The sequence below is a fragment of the Excalfactoria chinensis genome, chromosome 11 (genome assembly GCF_039878825.1).
Source record: "Excalfactoria chinensis isolate bCotChi1 chromosome 11, bCotChi1.hap2, whole genome shotgun sequence".
NCBI classification, from domain to species: domain Eukaryota; kingdom Metazoa; phylum Chordata; class Aves; order Galliformes; family Phasianidae; genus Excalfactoria; species Excalfactoria chinensis.
Window position 1 is genome coordinate 1,476,514 of NC_092835.1, and position 22,806 is coordinate 1,499,319.

The window sequence follows — 22,806 nt, forward strand, 5'->3', positions numbered from 1 at the left end:
AGGAGGTCCATAACCAAGGTGCTGTGAACACAAGTCTGCAAAGGCTGAGGTTCTTTAATGCAAGGAAAACAGGACCTCTGGGCCAGGAGGATGGGGCTGTGGTAGCTTGGGCTAGATTTTGGGTTGAGAAGACTCTGACACACAGCCCCAGGCCCATGCAGCTACACATCTAGTTCTGCAGTGGGACATTCCCAGCAGCAGGTGTAGGTTGCCAAGACATGGACATGAGCTGGCCACATGGCAGCAGAGGGGATGGAACGACATCAAGCACCAACCATCCCCTACCTGCTCATGCAAGGGCCCTGTACTAATACCTCCCAGCAAGCCAAGCTAAGAAGAAAGGAAACTGGGCACCCCCAGAGGAGTTCAGCAGCAGCAGGAAGGGGCTGCAGTTTCTTTCTCCTAATGTTAGCATGAGGCAGAGCCACGGCTGAGCTCGCACCTAACCCAGTTGGCTCCTCTTGACGGAACTGACCTCAAGAAACCCCCCCCGGGCTCCTGCTCGTTTCTGAGCCGGAACAGCTTAGTGGCAGCTTCTGCACGAACCCTTGAGCACCTCTGGCTCCTGCCCAAGAGTTCCGCGTCCTTCCTCTCTCTGTGCCTCCATAGCAACAACTGGAAACTGCTACAGTCAGAGCCTCAGAGCTGCCCCGAGAGAAGGAACTCAACTACCGGAGAAGTGGGGGAACGTGAAGGAGCACAAGAGCTTCTCAGGAAGGACACCAGAAATGGCCGCCTTCTGTGCATGAGCTTCACCTCACCTGGGAAAGGCTTGAGGAGAGCACAGGGTCTTCTGTGCAGGGCTGTGACTGCAGGGAGATGAAGGCCTCCTGCCTGAGGCTCTGCTGCCCCAGCCTCATCCCCACAGACCCACGAGCACAAGCGGGCACTCACCTGTCTGTCTGTGCAGGAGATGGTTTTGGGTTCTGGCCCCTCTGTCGTTCCTGTTTGGGGGATGAGGCCCTTCCCGTCGCCTTCCTGTCACGAGAGCCTACCAGGAAAATGAAAGGTGAGATGTTCTTGCTCGTCACCGAGCTTGCTCAGCTTTGCTTGCAAACCTGTGGGGGTAGGTGCACCCCTGAGCACCAAACCTGAGCTGTTATCCCCAGGCAGGTTATGCAGTTTGTACAATGGGCATGCAGGCATCTACGCTGGCTCTGCATCAACCACAGCTAACAGTGAGTGTGGGCTCCATGAGACAGCCTGGGCTGAGGATGTTGCAAGTTTGGTCACAGCACAGTTACAGTAAGAGGGATGTGATGCTCAGGGCGCATCATCAGCTCTGTGCCATAACACTTCTGCACACCGTGCAGCCTCACGCTCAGTCAGGGCTACGGTCCCACATGTCACTGTCTAAAACACTTTATCATGTGTAGTATTCATGGATCGAGAGCAAATCAAGTGGACCATTACGTCTGGAACTATCAAACCAGCACAGTTTGTTAGATCAACTCATTCACCCGGCTGCAGCCCAGCACCTGTGAACTACATCCCAGTGAACTTACACCCTCACCCAGTCCCTTCCACACTGCAGTAGTTGAATGCAATCAGGTTATTAGCACAGACATTTTTTTCTGGCTGGCACCCAGAGTCAACAAGATCCACCTACAGCTGAGACAACAGGGAAAACAACATCACGTGGCAGCGGTGGCTCGCTACGTCAAAACCAGGCATCTCTGGCCGTCCACTCCCCTCTTGTTCTTTGCATTCAGTCCCTCTCAGTGAAGCGCATTAGCTGGGTTTTCCAAGATGCTAACAGTGCTGCTGAGGACTCAGGCAGAAGAGGACACTTGGAAAGCCTGTGTCTTTCTAAACACGCAGGGCAGAGCAGATTGTGTCACACGCAAGTGGGGAAATCATCTCATTTCACAGGATGGATGATGCAGCCAAACTATTGCACTCATCCCGGAGCCTTGGCAGCCTGCGCTCCCTCTCTAAGCACCTGCCAGAACTTCTATCAGGAGAATGAGATCCCGTTGTGATACATAGAAATACAGGGTGAGGACCCTGCAAACTCAACAGCCACAATCGGTGCCGTTAGAGAAGGACGGGCAGCCTTCACGGGACAGATGGATGCGTACCTACAGTGGAGATGAAAAGTAAGGGCTGCTTTGTTTTCCCGCAGGGAGTTACACAGACATAGTGGAGCCAGGCACTGGCAAGGCACACCACAAGACAGCTAGGCACGGCCAGGCCCAGGGCTGACCTCACCTCGCTGACTTCACAGGCAGACCGCAGCATCTCACCGCCACCATGTTGTTGCAGCAGGACAGCTAATCTGCCCACCTTATCTGAGGGTTTGGAAGGGCACATGCCTGCAATTAACCCCTGCAGCAAGGGGGACTCCCAGAGGATGCTGTCCCTTGAGCCGGGCTGCCTCCAGCAGCAGAGCAGGAACCCTTTGAGGGCTGCATCTCACCTCTGTCGGGTGACAGGTTCGCCCGTTTGGTGGGAGGAGAGGTCGGCCTGTCTTTGTCTGCCGGCTCGTATCTCTTCCTGCTTCCTTTGTCAGCTGCCTAAATGGAATGAAACAGACAGCGGGACTGAGCAGCCACGTCCCTCCGGGGAGGGAAGCAGGCAGGTGATTTCCTGTGACAGGTGCCAGCCACACGCTGGCTCACTAACACCAGCACATCTCCCGTGATTAAACTCTGTGCATACCAGTCCCCACCATCACTGGCACCAAGGACAGCAAATGCCAACGAGCTGTGCCTTCCAGCACCCGTGCCAGCCAGTCGTTAGGTGTAATTGCACACTCCTCCCCGCAGAGCATGCTTGACAGACTTGATAAAGTTGCCTTACGTCATAGCACAGGGAAGTAGGGAAAACTGCAGCCTTAGACTGCAATGGGGAATTCAGACCATCAGGAAAGAAACAAACACGTGAACGCTTCAAAACCAGGAACCAACCATGTGATGGGAGCCAACACCCTGCTCCAGCACAAAGCCCCACGAGGCCAAACTCTCTCACATGATCCAAGATAGCTCCTCTGCTGAAGGCACTCAACCGGGGCACTGGGATCAATCCCAGCTGCTGCGGGAGGCAGTCGCCACTTTTACCTTCCTGCCTCAGTTCAGGACTTGCCAGCAGTTGGCTCTGGAGCGGGCCAGCAGGAGGGCAGCTCACTGCGAGCATGACTTCAGTGGGCAAGGTCCGAGCACATGTGAGGCCTTCGTCTGCAGCCTTCGAGAAAGCAGGGAACAACCCTTGAAGCTGCAGCAGGAATGTGCCCCAGGGGAGCCGCCAACACGGTCCCGAGCTCCAGCCACCGCAGGGTGTGTGCTGCCAGACTGGTTCTGTCTGCAGCCTCGCCAATCCCAGCTGCAGAGCTGCCTGCTGAGCTCATCCTGACAGCACCGGGTCCGGAGCTCCCTTCTACCAGCCCACAGCCGGTCCCATCCCATCCCATCCACTCCTCAGACCCCTGAGTGCAGGGAACTGCAGCCACCCCTCCTCTCACCTTATTCAAGAGCGTCAGTTTGATCTCTTTGTGAGCACTGAAGCCCCCCTGCTGGGACTGGGGAGCTGTTGGCTGCTGGGCCTGGAGAAGCTGCTGGGATTTGCCCCCCTGGGTGGGCTTGGCTGATTTCAGCTGAGCAGGCACGTCCCGTTTCCGTTTTTCCTCTTTAGCACTATCTTCTTTTTTCGACTTTCCTGTTGAAAGCAAAGTGCAGATAGAGCGGCTTGTCACCAATTCCTTTCTCCTACCCTCCCTTTGGAAGGATGCTGCTCCATCACAGACTGAAAATGCCCACACGGTTAGCACTGCATGTGGCCCCAAAGTAAAAACATCTAGGAAACAGTAACTTCAGCTGAGAGGATGCTTAACATAAAGAACAAAAGGCTCATGCTGCTACCTCTGCTGCTGCCTAAAAAGAACAGAGGACGTGCAACATGATATTGGATCCAGCCAAAAGATTGGGCATCAGCTTGCAGAGGTGAAAAGGAACAAAACGAGGAGAGGGAAGGTCAAGCAGAAAGCTTGAGCATGAGAAAGCAGCTTTAGAGCCGCAGCTACACAGAGGAAAGCTCCACATCTTCCCTTTCCACAGTCCCACCTGCCTCAGGGGAAGCCTCTGGACTCCCCTAATCCACCCCAAGTCCCCGTGAGCTGCTCAACCATATTCCAGAGGCCTAAAGCATCACCAAGCTGGTTGCACATCTCTCCATTTCTTTACCCCTTGGAGAAGAAAGAAAGAAAATAAAAAGGCAAACCAGGTACCTCTACCTTTCTTCTGCTGTGCAGGGGTTGGGGATCGGGAGCTGGCCGAGGAGACAGGGCTGGCCAGGTCTGCATACATGTCTTCTGAGTCGGCGCTGCGCACAGAGCTGCTGCTGGAGGAGGCACTGGAGACGGAGGAAACGCTGCTCACACTCAGGGACCTGGAAAAAGCCAACAAGCCATTACAGTCAGGAACGCAACAAAAGAAGGCAGCAATAAGACTGATGTCTTTGTTTTAATTCCCCAAACAGAGCGGCTGGGGTGTCAGCTCCAAGGGCAGGCTGTATCCAGCAAAAGGACAAAGGCTCCCAGGGTGCTGGCAATGTGAAAATCTAGAGTGTGTTAAGATGGGAGTCTGGAAAGTGCTGTTTATTTATAAACAGGATTAAGGCAAGAAACTTCAACAGGTCACTGTTATTCCAAGAAGCAAAAAGTGAAAGCAGGGTGTGTGCTTCCATGTACATGTCAGCACTGTGGCTCAGGTTGTCAAGAGTTTCCCGGCAGTGTTTTTGTTGCTTGGCACACATTTATTCATGGAGTCTTTGAACAACTCTAGCCCTACTGCCCACATCTCCCCAGGGTACAGGAGAGCCCAGCTGCTTGCTCTGAGGATGCATATGCTGTCAGGAGCGGTAATGACAGGGAAGGAAGAGTGTAAGATGGCTATCTGCTAGTGGATTCACAACAAGTGTCAGACAGTCCTATTTGTTTGAGAAAGACTTTCTACTTAAGAACACGTCATACAGGGCTATATGCGCAAGTGGACTCCCCTGCAGGGGCAAGTCTCCAGCACAGCCGTGCCCAAATCCCAGCCAAGCAGGAGCTGGCTCACACACACAGCCACTGCCAGGCAGGACCAGCTGTATGCTAACCCCATGAATATTTATGCAGCCTCTCCAGCAGGTTCTGCAGGCAAGACTCAGCTCACTCACTGAAAGCTGGGCTGTGCACAACCACACAGCCTGCAGCAGCCACAACGCAGACGTGCCCTGCAACAAGCTGCAAAGTCGCTACCCATGGGTATCCGTGCCAGGGCTGAGCTCTGGGAGAAGGGTTTGCTGAAGGCACAACAGCGACTGGATGAGCCACAGTTTCCTTTGGGAAAGCTGCTGGTTACCCGGCTGTGACAGCAAACTTGGCTTGTGTACAGCCTATTTCCCACAGGTTTCCTCCTTGTCTACACGCCTGCAAAAGCAACAAGTGCAGCCCGGTGCCACACGAGCAACACCCGCACTGAAGTTTTGCACCCATTTCCTCTCAAGCCCTCGTGCAGCAGGGCAGTGCAGGGCAAGCACGTTGAGCGCTCTCTGAACTCCTTGCATCAGCCCTGCCTGATCTGATGAAGGCGACAAGCACGTCGTAAACAAGCCTGCATTTCCGTAAAATAATGCGGATATTGAAGCTGGGAGTTTCACAGAGCTCAGAGTTAATGCTGGGCTGAGCCAAATCCTATTTTATCCACTGGCTTTAGGCAGGTCTAGCTGTATGTACTTCCTTACTGGGAAGCTTCACGTTTCAAGGCTGTCTCTGAAGTTTCAGGGATTCCTGCGTACAACAGATGCCAGATGGATGAAGGAAGGACGTGAAAGAGGTTGATCTTGTTACTGGAGGGAGTTAGCTGTTTACAGATCGCACAGACTAACAGCCTCTGAACTAGTCACTCGGGGCTAAATGCAAAGGGAACTGGTCATGCAACTTCACCAGCAAAGCAAAAATATCATCAGTGGAGCCTTTTAGGTGTTTTCAGACCCATCCTCCTGCCGGGCCCTGCATCTTCCCTAAGGACATCCACTAACTGGAGAGAACAACAGAGGTTTAGAATTGCAAAGCTCCGCAGACCAAAACTGGTACCCTGGAAATAAATAACTACATGGGGTGGTTCGGTTCTTGGTTTTGTTTTGTTTTCTCTTTCCCACAGCAAGACAAAATGTTAATCTAAGACCTGGACGTCAGGAGAAACAGCTTTAGTGATGCTTTAGGTAAACATGGACAGTTCAGCACACGACAAATTATTTCTTTGATGAAGCTGCAAGGCCTCCACCGTGATTCAGGACTCTGGATTTGTAATGCCACAAGAAGGGACACGTCCACAGCAAGAAGGAACAAGCAGGAACACATCCTACTTGCCTGCAGCTGCTGACACTGAAACCTAGAAAGAGCCTGCATTGCAAGAAAGCACAGACACCAACAAACAGTTACAATGTGCCGTTATGGAAGGCCATGAGGTTTATACCTGGATTTCCTGGATCCAGATGGGGAGTGGGAGGCTGAGGCAGACGACGATCTGGAATGAGATCTGGAGAGGGACCGAGACAGAGATCTGGACCGGGAGCTGGAGCCGCTGTAGCTGCTGGCGCTGCCGCTGATGCTGCCGCTGATGGTCCGCCTGCAACACAGCCAGCAACACTTTGCTCAGTGCACCCAGTGACACGGGGCTGCAGGACACTGCCCAGGGACAGCTGCAGCACGGTGCTGACACGCTGCTCTTCTGTATCGCGTTAAAGAATGGTGCTTTGCAAACAGAACTGGTTTGGATGCTCTTCTCGGCATTGTTTTCCCTCCATCTCTCTTATGAACAGTAGAGACTTTATGCGAGACTGAATTATGCTTGTCAAAGCCAGATGAGCTAAAGCTGCAGGGACAGCAGGCTGAACTCTGCTTCCTGCCCACCAAACCTCCATTGCCAGAGCACACAGGGATTGCACTGGGATTCAAAACATACAGCACAGAAAGGATGCTCAAAGAGTTTCAGCTCTGTTCAGCTGACCTGGTGTCACTCCAAGAACAGGCAATGCTACCTGCATTTCTTCCATAACACTTTAAAATGTGGAATAGATTGAGCCTGATTAGAATATTTACATAGAGACGAGCACTCCTTGTTTGAACGCTATCAGAAGCTTCTCTCATTTCAAATGCAAAGGGAAGAGCAGAAGACAACAAAAACAATCAGAGGACAGACAGAACAAGCCCTCTGAGACATTCAGATGTCTTCACAAGATGAAGCTGGGAGCAGAAAAGAGACCTGTGCTCAGAGGACATAGCACTGCCGGATGCCGATGGACCAGCTCTATCTTCCTGTTTCCTTCCCACCCCAGGAAACAGATTTCTCCATCAATATCAAGGAGTCTTCATAACAGGTACTTCAGAGACAAGCTCAGGACTTGCTCTATCTTCCAGCAGATCAAACCTCACTCCACCCCACAGCTTTCTTACCTCCTGGGTGGAGTTCTGGTCTGACGTTCCTTCCTTCTTGCCTCCCTATTATCCCCTGGCTTGGCTGGCTCTGGTGCAGCTGCTGTAATCTTAGCGAGCGGCTGAGGGACTGGAAGGGCAGCTAGTTTCTTCACTGATTTTTCACTGTAAGATAGAATTGTTATGATCAGACTCTGAAGGTACGGAACACAGGCGTTTTCTAAGAGCACTGATAATTGCTGCTGTACAACCATTGCAGAAAGCAAACTCATCTCACCAAGCTGCTCTCAAACAATACAGATCCTCTGAATGGGATCTGGTTCCTCTACTCTCCATCAAGTCACCTCCTCAGAGACAGGCTGCCCCATACAGCAGCGGATTTGGGAGATGTTTTCCACTTGCCCATCAAGTACTGAAGCAGACTGTGCAGAATCACTGCTGTCTCCTATCCAAGTCTGTGCTCCTCTACCTTGCAGAATACTTGATGGCAACGCCTTGCACTGCTGTGCACGGCTTTTGTCACTTTATCCATCACCCAGCGTGTGAGATGAGGATCCCTTTGGCACCGCTCAGAGCATTCCAACCTCTGCTCTACTAGCTGGGTGCTGCTCAGCATCCCCAGCAGCGCAGTCACACCTGCTATTAAGTGGGGAGGAGGCAGCTGCCTGCATACTAAAATAGAGACTGCTCATTCCTTTGTGTTTAAGAATATCTGAATTCATTCCCTGCAGAACATGGGATTAAGTGCGTGCAATGTTACCCAGCCAAACCGATCCCCCTGCTAGTTCAGTTTGCTGCCCGGTGTCACCTGTTACCAAACCAGCACTGCAACGTATATTGGAAAGGTAAAAAGACGTGGCTGCAGGCAGAGAATGTGCCCTTAAAGGGCTGAGCCCTCTGAGTTGAGAATAAATAAGTAAATAAATGAAGCAGGTTGAGGAGGTACGAGAAGTGTGGCAAAGGGCACTGCCCCATACGCTGGAGGATTCAGGGGGATTCCCATGATGTAATTGGTTTGCAGGTCACCTTAGCAGAGGTGACATCACTGCAGTGTTGTGACACCCTCCAACCTATCCGTAACTTACTCTGCACGACAGCAGTTTGTGAAACAGCAATTTCAAGCATCCAAAAGAGCAGCGTACAGAAACTACACAAAAACAGAGTTCATGTATTCATAGCCTGCCCAACAAACAGTCCCAGAGCCACAACACTGCTTCACTTCATCACCAATATTAAAAGCAGGTGAGTCTGGACTATTTTGTTATTCTAACGATGAGCATTAACTAAAACTACAGTAGATGAATGAATTGGGCTTTTGCAGAGCTCCTGTGTAAGCATTCTGTACACACACGGTATTTAAATAGCAAATCACGTATGCGTTTCAACCCTCATGTATACATACAATGCTCAAGGATACCTGTAGAGTTTAACTTGAATTTAAGATGTGAAAGCGCTGCCATTTAATCGGCCATGCAAAGCTAAACACAACTCAAGGCAAGTCAAGCTTTGCATCTTCCATTTCTTCCTTAAGCTGTCAAGAAGGTCAGAAGGGTCTGATTCGGGTCAGGAGCTCGGCTGCTGTTTGGAAGCCGTTCTGTGTTATCAAAAGGGATACAAAGCCTTACCCTTTACCAGCAGGTGGTAACAAGTCCCCTTTAGCCTTCATGAGTGGCTTGTGTGGAGATGGTGTTGGGGAAGGAGAGGGTGATGATGAGAAGGACCGTGACCTGGAAAGGAAGAAGACCAGATGTTGTCACTCGGTGATTCTCCTTACTGGCAAGACTGGAAGTGCCCTCCTTGCAGCTCAGTGCTTGAGATGCCTCGGTGACTTGCTTTCTGAAGAACCTTTGCTACTCTCATTTAGAGTGTTCCTCACTCTCCCACCTTCAGAGAGAGGAATGCTAATCTAAGTGTCCTGAATGCTTGGCATTGTCACATGGGGAACAGAGGCTGGAATGGGGTGGCTGGGGAATGTCAGCTTGCTCTGCTAGAAAGATGCATGTGCTGGTGGCTGGAATCTCTCCTAGGAGAAATCCCCTTTCTAAATGAAGCCACGCTCTGCCATCAGCTAAACAATTCACTGAGGCTTGGTGCAGTTTCAGGTCTGAAGTGGTGCCTATCTAGGGAGCCAGTTCTCCCACTATGCACATTCCAGATTTGGGAAACTGTCTGCAGGGGTAAGGAAGTGGCAGAACTATAAACATGCCCGTGTTTAATTAGTACGGGACACAGGATTGTTACTTTGAAGTGTCAGGACTATCACAAGACAAAACTGCATGGGCTGCTTTATTAAAGAAACGTGATTTGCCTCTTTAAATATAAATCCCAGTGCAGCGATAGAAAAGAGATGCCAACAACTTCCAAATCGTAAAATGCAAATGATGGAAACGTTAATCTCAGCCAGGCTCCTACAACTGCCTGGTTACCACAAGCATGGGAAACAGCCCAGGCACAGCAGCAGGGCACACGTGGGTGGGAGCACAGGGGAGAAGAGGGGGTGGCTGACACATCTGCTTCGTTCCACAACTGAAGCAGCAAGCTGCCTCACAGTCTCTCATGTTTCCCTCACTCAGGAGCGGATCCAACACTTTATTTCAGGAATTGGCTATTTGCTTTTAAGTAGCACCAAAAGAAGCAGTGAGAAAGCGTTTGGGGAAACAGGATACAATTCCTTTCTAACCCATTACCTGGACCTGCTGCCTGAGAAAGAGCTGTGTCTTGAAGAGCGGCTAGAGTAAGAGCTGTAAGAGGATGATCGGGAACGAGATCGCGAGGAGCCTGAACCAGAATAGGTGGACGACCGAGAAGAGGACCTGCAAGAAAAGCATTTCATTCAGTGCCTCTTAAAAAGTCCTGAGGGACCAAGGTACATTCCTTCCACGGTTTCAAACACTGCTCCAAAAACACCCACCCTCTCCTGGAGGGCCTTCCAGTTCTGCAGTCTTTCCTCAGCCCCCATCCCAGCTTTTCTCTAAGGCACGACTCTATTGCTTCTACTCCCCCCAGACAGGCTTCCCTTTCCTTTACCCAATGACTTACCATCCCTTTTTGAGAACTCCTAGCACACCACTTTACCAGGCAATCCCCCCCATTAGGTTGGGTCGCACACATAGGAGAAAACAGAAAAACCAACAGTGCAGCAATTCCAATGGAAAAATAAATCTATCTGGTTCAGGAGGGCTTTGGTTCATAGATCTGTATCTTACTCGCTGTGTTCCTCATTCTCCTCTGATATATGTTTTCCCTCTTTGCAGGAGCTTCAAATTCAAGCATTTAAAGGAAATGGATCCAGCTTATGCCTCAGCTCTTCTAGATTCAGGGCGTTTGTTTTATTTCTTTCTGAGAAGTGAACTTCATCTCCCCTGCTCTGGTTTCTGAGCATCTCTGCACCTCTCTAGGCCTCCTGTCAAGCCTCCACGAACCCAGTTTTTCCCCAGGTAGCAGCATGCTTTTCCTCATCTCTCTAGCACTCCTTGAGTGAAGAGGCACCAACTCCTACAGCTTCCAGCTCCTTCTGCACTACAAGTCAGCTTTCACCCTGGACAGCATCCCTACAGTGTTATTTTTCCCCCAAGGCCACACTGCTGCTTAGCCCTCAATACACCACAGCTCTTTACAGCACCCAAGGCTACGTGACTCCTACAGCCTCTCACCTCTGCCTTCCACCTCACTCCTCCTATACATCAGCGTCCATAGCAGTTATGGAGCTGCAAGCCTTGAACTGCTTCCCCAAACACCTCCATTCTGCTAATGAGAGAGGCACACCACACTCCCCGGTGTGAAGGAACGCTGCCAAAGCTTGGATGCGACACGCTCTTCCCTTACCTTGAAGAGCCAGAAGCAGAAGCTGAAGAAGCAGAGGTTTTCCGGCGCCTACGGGCACGGCTGGGAGAGACAGACAAGCCCAGTTTCTTTTTGGGGGACTTAGATCGGCGCCAGGGGTCCTTCCATTCATCTGCCCTCTTTGACTGAGCAGTGGCGATGGCCGAAGCCTCCTTCTCCTTCTTTGGTGGCTCAGGCTGACGGCTGGAAAACAAAGAGGAGTGAAATCCCTGGGATCTTTTTAATATCACACGGCCAATAGAAACGTAGGTCCAGAAACTCATCCTACACACTGGTACAAGCTCTAAATCTCCACCACAGGACACACGGCCCCCACTGCAATGAGGATACCAGCCAGACATGGACTGAGAATGGACAGAGTGTGCATCTGTGCCGTGTCCTCAGCACAGCCAACTAAGCCAAACAGCCAGCAGGCACTAGGAGAAGAGATTCAGCCCGAGTTCCTCTCCCACAGCTCCCTTATGGGAGCATCACGTGGGGCTGTCAGCAGCCTCACCCCAGCCAAGACACACCGGTGTGCTTTTACCTTCACAAAGGGGACAGTTACCTCGTCAGCTGAGCAGAAAGCAGTTTACAGCTGGCTGTTTATCGCTGTATTATTCTCTAGGTGCTTATAAACACAGCTGAGCACGTGCTCTCCTGTTCTTGATAACACTGACAATTTGACAGGGCACCCTCTTCCCCTCAAGGGCTCTTGCTGTGTTTAACCCCTTTCTTTGCTCCTCTGAGCTGCCATTCTCCTCCACAGCCCTCTGAAAAGCATTCAGCCCTAACTTCTCAGCATCTGCACCAGATAGTTCTCTAATGAGTTTCTTCAGGCCCGGGCTTTATCACATCTTTTTATCTGAGGATGATTTAACCTGGGTTTTTTCCCTCACCCTTATTCCACCACACACGTGACCGGTCAATTACCTGCTCATAACCTTCTTCGTCAGCTTTTAAGTAAAGTTTACACTTGCTTAAAGGTTAATGAAGCCTATTGCACTCATCCAATTACCTGTATAATTACGTATTTATTCCTTTTCTCCAAATAATGAACCCTCTCACTTGGAGGACTGGGGAGGGGAGGCCCTTCCATCTCCAGGCTCAGCCAGTACCACCCTATTAGTCACACTGCTGTGAAGCAACCACTCCCCACACGACTTCCTCTACCTCTCGAGATAAAAAAGCAACCTCCAAGTTTTCTAATAATTCCACGGATTGCGTTTCTTGCCACAACACTTTTCCAACAGACACGGGATAATTAAAGCCCGTCATCAGCAGTCTGCTCTTCCCTTTGAAGGCTTCACCAGTCACTCAGATGCCTCACCAGCTCCTTGTTTGGTAGCACCCCCAGTTGTCTCAGCACACAGCCCAACTCCTACAGCCTCTCACCCCTTGCCAAACTCCACAGCTTGTACGTGATGACATCAAGGGGCAGAACAGCATCCTATTCTCTCTCCATCTTCCCAGCTTTAACTACGCCAGCTGCACAGTTTGCCCCTCCCCTATCTCTGTACGTATAGAATTCAACAAAAGAAGAAATTACTCTTTCACGTTCACCAGCCCCACAGATCTCATTCTGGCCTCACCAGGTGATGCTCCTGAGGATGACGTACCAGCATACAGAACTGCTGACTGCCTGCTAAGAGTCCCAGGCAGGCCATGGCTCAGTATGATTCACCAGGACCTCGGTTGAGCCAAACCATCCTTTCCCGTATTGCTCTCCCATATGCTATTCAACATGTTATTTGCAGTGGGCTGGTCTGGTTTTTCCATGTTACATCTGCAATTATATCTGAGTGTTTAATCAGGGGGGAAAAACCTTGATTCTGAACACGGGGCTGGGATAGACCCGACCTACTATTCATACTGTGATAACACTGAGTGGCCGTATCCAGGACTGAGCCCTTGTTCCAGCAGATCTGAGGTTATCCAACCTTTGCAGTATCTTCAAAGCAACAAAGCACAAAGAAGGAAGAAAGGAGGTAAGGTTCAGCCTACACACCTTGTATCCAGCAGCAGGTTAAAGGGCAACAGAATGGAAGAGAACACCGTGGGAGGATGCTACTGAACATGGGCAGCTGTGTTCACTCTGATGTCCTCCCCTTGGGGACATGCAGTGGGAGATGCAAGGGGAACATTCTGCTGGCACAAAGTGGGCAGAGAGTCACAATTTCCATCTCAAGACTTGGGAAAAAAAACTGCTGAGAACCTTTCCACAGTGCTTAACTCTAGACCTTGGGTATGAGCTTGGAGCAAAGGTGACTATGAGAACAATTCCCATTACTTGCACTTATTAGACGGTTTAACGCAATTCTCCCTCGATGAGGTCACTTACTGGAGGAGAGGTTTCTTCCCCAGGAAAACCACAACAGAAGGCCTCATTCCTGGGTATGCTTTGGCTTTTGACTCAGCAGTAAATGTGTCACCACACTATAGCCAAGAAAGAAAGATGATGCTCGTGTCAGGGCATTATCAAAGGCTTTCCTCAAGAGTTACTTGCGTGCCCAACGTGCACCATCACCACATGAACTTGTTCAACTCAGCACGAGGGAGTGCTACCCGATGTCATTTGGCTCATCTCCTACAGTGGAATCCAGGGGTCACAATTGAAAGTGAGCCTGAGCAAGTGGCAAGATGATCCTCACCATCCGCCTTGGAGTAACATCTCAATTACAGTCTGCACAAGTTTCACTGCAGAGGCTACCAAGGGCTGGCAGCCCATGAGCAGGCAGCACGTTGGTGCCATGTCCTGTTGCAGGTGGATGCAGGTGGATGAAAGCAGGGGAAGCTGTGGGGCTCCGAGCAGAGCTGGCCGAGGGAATGGCATCCAGTGTGATTGCTGCTCATGTTGCCATGCTGCTGGGCTCTAACAGGCCTCATCCTAGGGTAGGCTCTCTCTGTACTTTCACTCTGGGTGATTTCCACTTCCCATCCTGTGCTGGTTCTGGTGTTTGACTGAGCTCTCTGTGAGTCAACTCCTTGGTTGAAGAGGGAGGAACAAAGAGAATGAAGCCCCAATTTGGAACTGGGTTGGTGAGTCCAAGCTGCACGGAGGGGCTGAACAACTGCTGCACAAGGCTTACAAGAGCTTGGGTGGTGAACCAGGTCAGCTCCTGCGATTTACACACACTCATCCTTGGCCACCACTCATCCAGCTGCAGGCAAGCCTGCTGCCAAAGCACTTCTGTACATCCAGCTCTCCTTCTTCACCCACTTGCAGTTTTCAGGAACTACTCTGGAGTGCCTTTGAGCATTAACTCCATAATCAGACCGATGATGCCCAATCAAAAGCAGCTTTATTTCCTCGCAGACCCCAGAGCAGCAGCATCCTGCGTCACCAGGGTGTGAGTGGCCATGGCAGAGCGCAGCTATGTTTTAACCATCCTGTTTTAACCTTAAAATAACTGAACGCTTTCTTTCCCAGAACGAACATGTTAATGCACACATGGCTGGAATTTAATGACAGCCCTCAAGCGGAAAACTGAAGCTGAATGTGGCTTTGGCAAGACAAGGAGGAACAAAAGTAACAGCACGGCACAGCTCAGCCCCAGCTCCCACCGAGCCTCAGTAGGAATTCAGATGGGGGGATGGGGGAGGTCGGTGCCCCCCAGTCTTCCTGCTCGTGTGCTATGCAAATAACGCCAAAGCATTCCTAATCTCAGCCGGAAAATAAGCTTCCCAGGGAAAAGTGCTTCCTTCCTTCCCTCCCCGAGTGACACCAGCACCATGGGTAATGCACACTATGGGTAACGCACACCTTATCGGTGATGGTGACGTCAGCCTGGCTCCGGGGCTGCTCTTTTGGCCGCCACTTCCAGCTCAATTTTCTCCAAGAGGAAAGTCTGGTGACGGCTTCAAGCTGCTTCGTTTCGAACAGGAAAGCAAAGGTTGTGTCGCCGGCACAAGTTTTCCTTTGGTGTCAGTGGAATTTTCCAAAGGAAGTGAACTCGAGGAATGTTTGCAGGCATACGCCGCAGCGCTCGTTAAGGCCTCTATAACTTCAGCAAAAATCAGCTCCAGCCGTGCACGTGAAGGCTGGCACATCTCCCATCTCAGCACAGGAAAGTCACTCATCCCCAGTGCTGCTAACGAAAGCTGCCAGGTTCTAAAAGTCACTCAGCAATGGGAACCAGCCTGTGCAGTGCCAGCACTCATCGAGTTGCAGGAGTGTTAGCAGAGGTTTTGCTTTTCTCAAGAGGTTTCCATCTCCAGCCCAGTAATCAGTTGCTTAAAAAATAAATAAATAATAATAATAAAAAGATTTCTTCAAAGCCCGACGGGGAGAGGCTTTGAAATTAAAGAGCTGGAGATACAATCTGAACCTCCAGGATGAAATCATCCCAGTGGGCAGATAAACGTATCTGCGATGGGATCTGCCCCCAGGGCCGAGCATTTGACGCCTCGAGAGCCTGCCCGAAACGAGAGGGACCCACATGCAGCGAGCAATGCTCCCATCTCTGCAATGCTTTAATAAAATCCTGTGTGTGGGATCGATCTGGTAGCTCTGACTCCAAAAAGCCAAAGAAAAACACATGCCTTGAGATCCACATCTGAGTCACTCCGTGTTCTCCTTCGTATCGAGGTGCTGTTACGAAACCCTTCTCCTTTTGCTGTAGAAATGGAGGCACAACCTCAGGAAACACGATGATCAACCAAAGCTCCAGCCAACGGTAACGCTCTGCAGAGAACTTGGACAAGATTTGCTGATTTGAGTCTGGAGATTTTATTCTCATTCATTCCCCAGATGAACCGGGAGAATAAAGAGAGGTTGCCTAACCTGGTTCCAGTGCTCTTGTACCCCAAGAGATGGGGATCCTTACTAAGAGCACCTCCTTCCCCTCAGAACCCTGTGATCTACCTGAGCAACAGCTGATTTGAAGAGCTGCTTCCAGCAGAACTCGAAACAAGGAGCAAACCCGGTGCTATAGGGAGACCACCAGCAGCTGCCAGGATAGATGAGAACGACCCTCAAGACTCTGAATTCCTCCAAAGAAACAAGCTCAGTCAGTCTGTGATCTCTCTCTTTCTCTCTCACACACACACACTCATGAATCACTCCATTTGCATTCCCTACTTTTTGCCACTCCTTTATCTAATCAGCCTCCCTCTAACATTTTCTAACTTGCAAGCCCTGGGTAACCTGCGCTCATTGATTTCACACTCCAGGGTATCCTGCTCATTAATGTGAGCACCCCGGGGACTCATAATGGCCTATTACAGAAACAACGTGACCCAGCTTGAATAAGAATGCCAGAGAGCTCTGCAAAGGGAACGCAGCCCTCCATCCCAGGGCCTGCAGCACTGCCAGCGTCCCACAGCCAGCAGCTGCCATCACCTCAGCAGACGCAAGGAGAAGCACAATTCTCCTTGCTGGAAGGGCTTCCTGAAGGATTTGTGGCTCCCTACAGAAGTGCTGCCCTTTCTGACATTGCTTTCCAATTTAGCATCCCCACTCGCAGGTGTTATTTTTATTTTCTTAATGGCTGCTTAAGTGCACTCCATCGATAGCCTCTAACCCAGCCAAGGCAAACTTCCTTCCACAGAGCTCTGTTGTTAAGCAGAGGGCAATGCACATGAGTTCACCAGGACGTGACCTCTTCCTGAGGACTTGGAGCTGCCGGGATCTCCTGTGTGCACCCAGAGATATCTCTAAGCACCCTTCTCACCCCATCTGCACTGGTGTCCTGCAGGTTTTGGGCCCAGGCTGAACTTACCCAACATGGAGATGAACCTCCTAGAGAATTGGAGGACCAATTTCTCACCTTAACCTGAATGTTCATCAAAGCACAGCCTGTAGCACCCTGCGCACGGAAAACCCCACACTTCTCAGAGTGGGAAAGAACCTTAGGGCTGCCTCACTGACCACAGCACAGGATTATATCCTCTCCCTTCCTGCTTATAGGAACCACCACGCACCATGACCTCAGGGCACTGCCATGGCCAGTGGGCCCTATGCCTTAACACTCCTCAGTGCTTTGGAAAGAAACACTAACAAGTCCCACGACAGCAAGTACGTTGCTTAACGCCCTGCTGAAACAATCAGATTCACTGGGATGATGACAGGATAAAGACCTATGCAACAATAGAAGGATTAAAACACCTTACTATTTCTGTGTGCAGGGTTGCAGCTGAAAGCCAGCAGCTCCACGGCTGGATCCAGCGCTCAGGTTGGAACATCCTGTCCTGCTCTAAGTCAAATCCAATCTTTCATGCCAACTCTACTCCAACATGCTTTGCACAACAGCGAACGACACCGGCAAGAGGTAGACACAAAGCTGAAATCTGGTGCTCAGCAAAACCAGGCACAGCCTGAGGCCTCAGAACTTGTTCTGGAGATGGGGAGCACAGGGCCAGACAGCCACGTTATCCCTCCCATGGATCACAAAGTGTACCGGCTTGTTTGAGTGTTCGATGCCTGAGGAGGGAGGAGGAGGAGGAGGAACAATTTCACTGCTGCTGCTGCAATCTCAGATCGTCGACTTCTTGGAAAGCTCATCTCAAGCTTGGGGAAAAAAAAACAACACAACCAACCAACACATTCCTTTGAGAAGGTCTGATCCTCGTATGCCAATCCTATGGGAAGCCCAAGTGCTGCAGCCTCTTCTCAAAAGGCTGAAATAGAAACATTTGCCATCGAGTCTTCCTGGGTTTCTAAGTGTGCATCTGTTGAATTCTAATCTTCCTCATCAGCAGCAAACACGATGCAAGGAAGTCCTCCAGTTCTCTGCTGTTATCAGCCTCAACTGCTGCGCGTTGTTTAGAGATCAGATTAAAGTTTCCTGTTTGCAGTACCATCGAAAGGGAACTTGTTTTCATGTGTCAGGCATTTGCTTTTCAAGCTCTTTCATCCCTTTGGACTCCACGTTCTGCACACACATGGTGATGAGGGCACCTGGGAGGGGCAGGTAAGCCAAAAACCGGGCTCTAGCGAATGGGGAAAGCACAGAGGCTATAAATAGAGCCACAGGTGAGTGCTGCTACCCGGGACACGTAAACCAATCGCAAACCTTTTACACATTAAACAAACTGGGGAACTGTTTGATGCCGAGGTGCCAAAAACGGAGCCTCTGCAACCCAGCCCAAAGGAGGGGATGTGGGGAAAAGGTGAGGCTGCTCCAACAGGCACCAGGTAAAGCCCATCCAATGGCTGTGTGGGACAAAGCCATGCTGCATGGAGGTGCTGCGCCCTGGGATAAGGGCTTTGGGGTATGCAGCACATGGATGTGGGGGATGTCTGGTGCCTGGTTTAGTGGGTGGGAACTCTACCAAGCTGATCTATAAGGTCCCTTCCAATCCAAGCAGTTCTATGATTCTATTCTGTGATTCTGTATCTTCTCCAAAGGAATATCAGTTGAGTTACTGCCTACTCAACACCAAGAGATTGAAATGCTCCTTGTTGGCAGCCACAGGAAGCCCGAAAGAAAGCCCTGCACGCTCTGCCTCCCTCCTGGCTTTCTGCTTGGCCTGCAGACATCTGCTCCTGCTTTCAGCACCAGGCTGAGGGCGCTGACAGTTGTAGGTTCTCTGTGATCCACTTCTGGCAATAACAGCAGACAACACAGAAAGCAAAGAGGCACATCCAGGACTCCTTTCAATTTACCAAGACATTACTCAGAGGGTGGCGAGGCTGAACCACAGGCTGCCCCACGGAGCTAGGGATGCCCCATCCCTGAAGATGCTCAAGGCCACGTTGGATGGGGCCCGCTGGCAGCCTGATCTGGTGAAGGGCAGCCTGGCTACAGCAAAGGGAATGTGATGATCTTTAAGGTCCCTTTTGACCTAAGCTATTCTATTATCCAATGAAGACTTAACTCCAAAAGGTTGCTTTGAGGTTACAAGAGGCAGTCCACAGCTCATCTAAGTGATGCTTATGAGACAGAGGTGCACACAAGGGAAGCAGGAAACCTGTATCCACAAAGCATGTAACACCCCAAACACCATAAATCCCATCTCTCAGCTCACACGGATGGTTGCAGGAGGCAAGATGGGTCTAAGATTGGCCAACATGTCCACTGCTCCTACCCAGCATACCCTGGGCAGTGCTGGCAGCGAAAGCTCCTCCACCAAGCCCTACCTGTGACCCTGCACAAGTGTCAAGGGAAGGAGATTGGCAATCATGGGCATGGTGACTCAATGCCAATCAGCTGATGCTGCTTTCGCCATCATCATCACATGGACAGCGAGATCTCCTCCATCACTGACCCAATGAGAGCACAAACCAACAGTAAATGTGTAATTAAGTGCACAAATTATGGTTGTAAGTGAAGATTACAATTAAATGTAGTTCCCCTTGTTACTATAACCATTCTGACACTTACTGCATCAAAGCACCCACAAGACTCAGTCCCAGTCTTCTCAAACTGAGACTTCCTCTTGAAAAAAAAGAGGGTCATCAGCAAAAAATCTGCTTTCCCACCCAACAATACAAACAAAAGCTCTGAATCAGATTCAAGACTTCATCCCTTCTCTCACCTGAAAGCACACAGATCCATGTGGCACCTTGTCTCTGCCCTTCTTATCCCCTTTTTAGCATTAAAACACTTTCTTATGCTCATGATGTTCTCCTCCAGCAAGGAGGAGCAAAATACATTGTCCAGAAGAAGAAGCTTCAGTATGTCCAGGGCAACACAGCTTCCCTATGCCTCTTCTGCCCCAACATGCACATACACACACTTGTGCACACAGATGTTTCTAAGCACACCATCACAAAGCTCTACCTGCCACTGGTTTCCAAGGTTCTGATGCTGATGATTAGTTTTCCTGAATGAGTCTTACAGCAGGAAATCACACATTTCCCTTACTCTGAACCAAAAGGTGTTGCAACATTAGAACTTTCGTGAGATAAGTTCTATATTTACAAAGTGCTTTACAAACATGCCTCATACACAGTATATATGTCATTGTACTGAAGGAACTGACTAGAAGAAACTCATTTCAAGGCATGTGATTCTCTCAGCTTTTCAAACCTCTTCGTGGTGCTTTACTTCATGAAGTAAATACAGTCCCGAACAAGCTTTGATTTATGTCCAAGCTTTGATTTGTGGCCCTGGTCAAGGCCACAGAGTCACTCCCATCTGTAGGATTCTCAGTGTTGGGGGCTCAGTCAGCCTTCCACCTCAAACTCCAGCTGAACATCTCTGTACCTCCAGGCCATGGGTCTGGCACTCTGCTCCTTTCAGAGCCTGGTTACACAGACTGCTGCATAGCTGATGTTTTAGCACCACTTAGTGGCCAGCAAGGCTCACGTGAAGCGTTGCCTTGCTCTTGAAAATACAGCTCGACTACAGTTGCAGACAACAAAGAGCGGGTCCAGAACAAGGCCAGATGTGAGGCACTGGCACCGCTGACCAGAGAGATGTGGGTGCCCCACCACTTGGAGGTGCTCAGGGCCAGGTGGGACGGGGCCCGTGAGCAGCCTCACCTCGTGAGGGGGCACCCAGCCCATGGCAGGGGTGGGAACTGGATAGGAGGTAAGATTCCTTCCAATCTAAGCCACTGTATGATCAGCACAAACCCATTCATGACCCACAGCTAGAATGCTAAGAGTGAAATCAAGCCAACACTTACCTTGGTAGCAGCGGGGACCGGGGCTTTGGTTTATCTTTGTCCTTGTCCCGGTCCCGGTCCCTGTCCCGGTCTCTGTCCCGGTCCCGATGCTGCCTGTCCTTCTCATCTCTCTTCACCCGTTCCCTCTCACGTTCCCACTCTTCTTTCCTCCGCTGTCGCTCCTTGTCACGCTCCCGTTCGCGTTCCCGTTCCCGCTCCCTTTGACGCCGCTCTCGCTCCCGTTCCCTCTCCCTTTCTCGTTCCCTCTCTCGTTGTCTGTTTTCTCGTTCCCTTTCCCGTTCTCGCTCTCTTTCCTATAAAAAAAAGAACAAGAGCAATCACTGTGTCAGGATGGCAACAACTAACACGGGGAGGTCTCCAAGTCTCAGACTGCACTCCATCCCATACAGCCTCCCACATCAGAGCCAAGTATCAAGACAAATCCAGAGCAGGGAGGAACAGAAGCACTGCATCACATTCATCACAGTTGTAATTTTCAAAGGCAACAAGCAAAAAGCCTATGAACAGGAAGGGAGCCAACTCTTTCAAAGGGCAGATAACAGCAGGACCAGGGGAAATGGTTTGAAGTTGAAAGAGGGAAGATGTAGGTTGGATGTCAGGGGGAAGTTCTGTGCTCTGAGAGTGGTGAGGTGCTGGAACAGCTGCCCAGAGAGACTGTGGATGACCCATCCATCCCTGGAGGTGTTTGAGGCCAGGTTGGATGGGGCCCTGGGCAGCCTGGGCTGGTATTCAATGCGGAGGTTGGTGGCCCTGCCTGTGGAGGGGGTTGGAGCTTCACAATCCATGAGGTCCCTTCCAACCCAGGCCATTCTATGATCTGTGATTCTGTGAAAAACTACTTTTGCTTATTATACCTATTAAGGGAATGTATTGATGTTTACAGTATTTGCTCATTATGACAATGTCTATAATAAGCTAATTAACTCGAGAAACAAGCACCACAAAAACTGCTGGTGCATGATATATAGCAACAGCGAGGACGAGGCTCCTATCTCTGCAATGCTTCTGTAAGAAAAAGAGGTCATGCAGCAAAGCAAAGCCACTTTCTTATGAACACAATGAAAACCACCACCAAGCTTCCCAGAGAGCAGGAGTTACTCTTTTAGACACCACTCCTGAGGCACAACAGCTCACAAAAGGATGAGCAGAGAAAGGTGTATAGCCTTGCTTCCATCGCGCTCTGCACCTTGCAGCAGTGCAACACCAACTGACAGTGGCTGGGCTTTTGGCAGCAGGCAGGGTGCTCCCCCTGCCCAACTCAAAGCAGCAGAGGACAGCCATGCTGGAGCCTCTGCCTGCCCGCATTTAATCCTTTCCATCTGTCCCAATAACTAACAACTAAACCATCCCTCAGCTACGTTATTTCCTGGAAACTCCCTCCCCTCTCCAAAATTTCCAAGAACAATTGCACAACCGCCTCGTGCTGGAGGGAGCAGCCAGGGCACGTGAAGTGAAAGCACCCTCGGTTAGGAGAGCAGAAAGCTGCACCCAGCGGTGCCACTGAGCTGCCAGCTCCATCACCTACAGCATGTTCTGCACGGTAACTGAGGATTTAACTACTGTGAGATTTGGCATCTTCAACATACAAGAGAAACCCTGGTTCAGCTGCACTGGAACGTGACGAGCAGCAGAAATACTGGAAGAGAACTGAAAGGGAACGTGTGGGAAAGGTACTGCCTTACTTACTCTGTAGTTACGGTATGGATCCGGGTCTGTGTACTGGACCCTGAAATTCTCATACTGCCCACCACGCCAGAACCGTTCTATTTCATAGTCATAATAGGGATCTGCATAGGGATCAAGCCTACAATGAAAAACAGGAGGTTAGAAAGGGAAATACCGCTCTGTCACCACACAGAAACACTACATAGCCTAGGTCAGCTCTTAGTCACTGTGTACTGACACGAAGAAATGTGTTCAGTGGATTATGGCTGAAGAAAGTGGTTTTATTTCCCACATATTCCAAACAGAAACTGCCTTTTTAAAACGAAGCTTAT

The 22,806-nt window shown here is 50.4% G+C and overlaps 1 protein-coding gene across 4 annotated transcripts in view; it reads right to left on the minus strand.

The window, feature by feature from the left end:
• The window catches only part of ZC3H18 (zinc finger CCCH-type containing 18), a 38,657-nt gene that overhangs the window by 1,415 nt on the left and 14,436 nt on the right, over positions 1–22,806 (minus strand). For 3 of the 4 annotated variants that reach the window (XM_072346814.1, XM_072346818.1, XM_072346815.1), the window contains 11 exons: positions 22,496–22,613; positions 20,810–21,102; positions 11,240–11,440; positions 10,102–10,227; positions 9,040–9,141; positions 7,436–7,579; positions 6,456–6,608; positions 4,223–4,383; positions 3,461–3,654; positions 2,420–2,516; positions 895–991 (listed from right to left, as the gene is read on the minus strand). In XM_072346814.1, coding sequence (XP_072202915.1) covers positions 895–991; positions 2,420–2,516; positions 3,461–3,654; positions 4,223–4,383; positions 6,456–6,608; positions 7,436–7,579; positions 9,040–9,141; positions 10,102–10,227; positions 11,240–11,440; positions 20,810–21,102; positions 22,496–22,613 — 1,686 coding nt within the window. The remainder of the gene's footprint in view (positions 1–894; positions 992–2,419; positions 2,517–3,460; positions 3,655–4,222; positions 4,384–6,455; positions 6,609–7,435; positions 7,580–9,039; positions 9,142–10,101; positions 10,228–11,239; positions 11,441–20,809; positions 21,103–22,495; positions 22,614–22,806) is intronic. The other variant, XM_072346817.1, reaches the window with a different exon arrangement.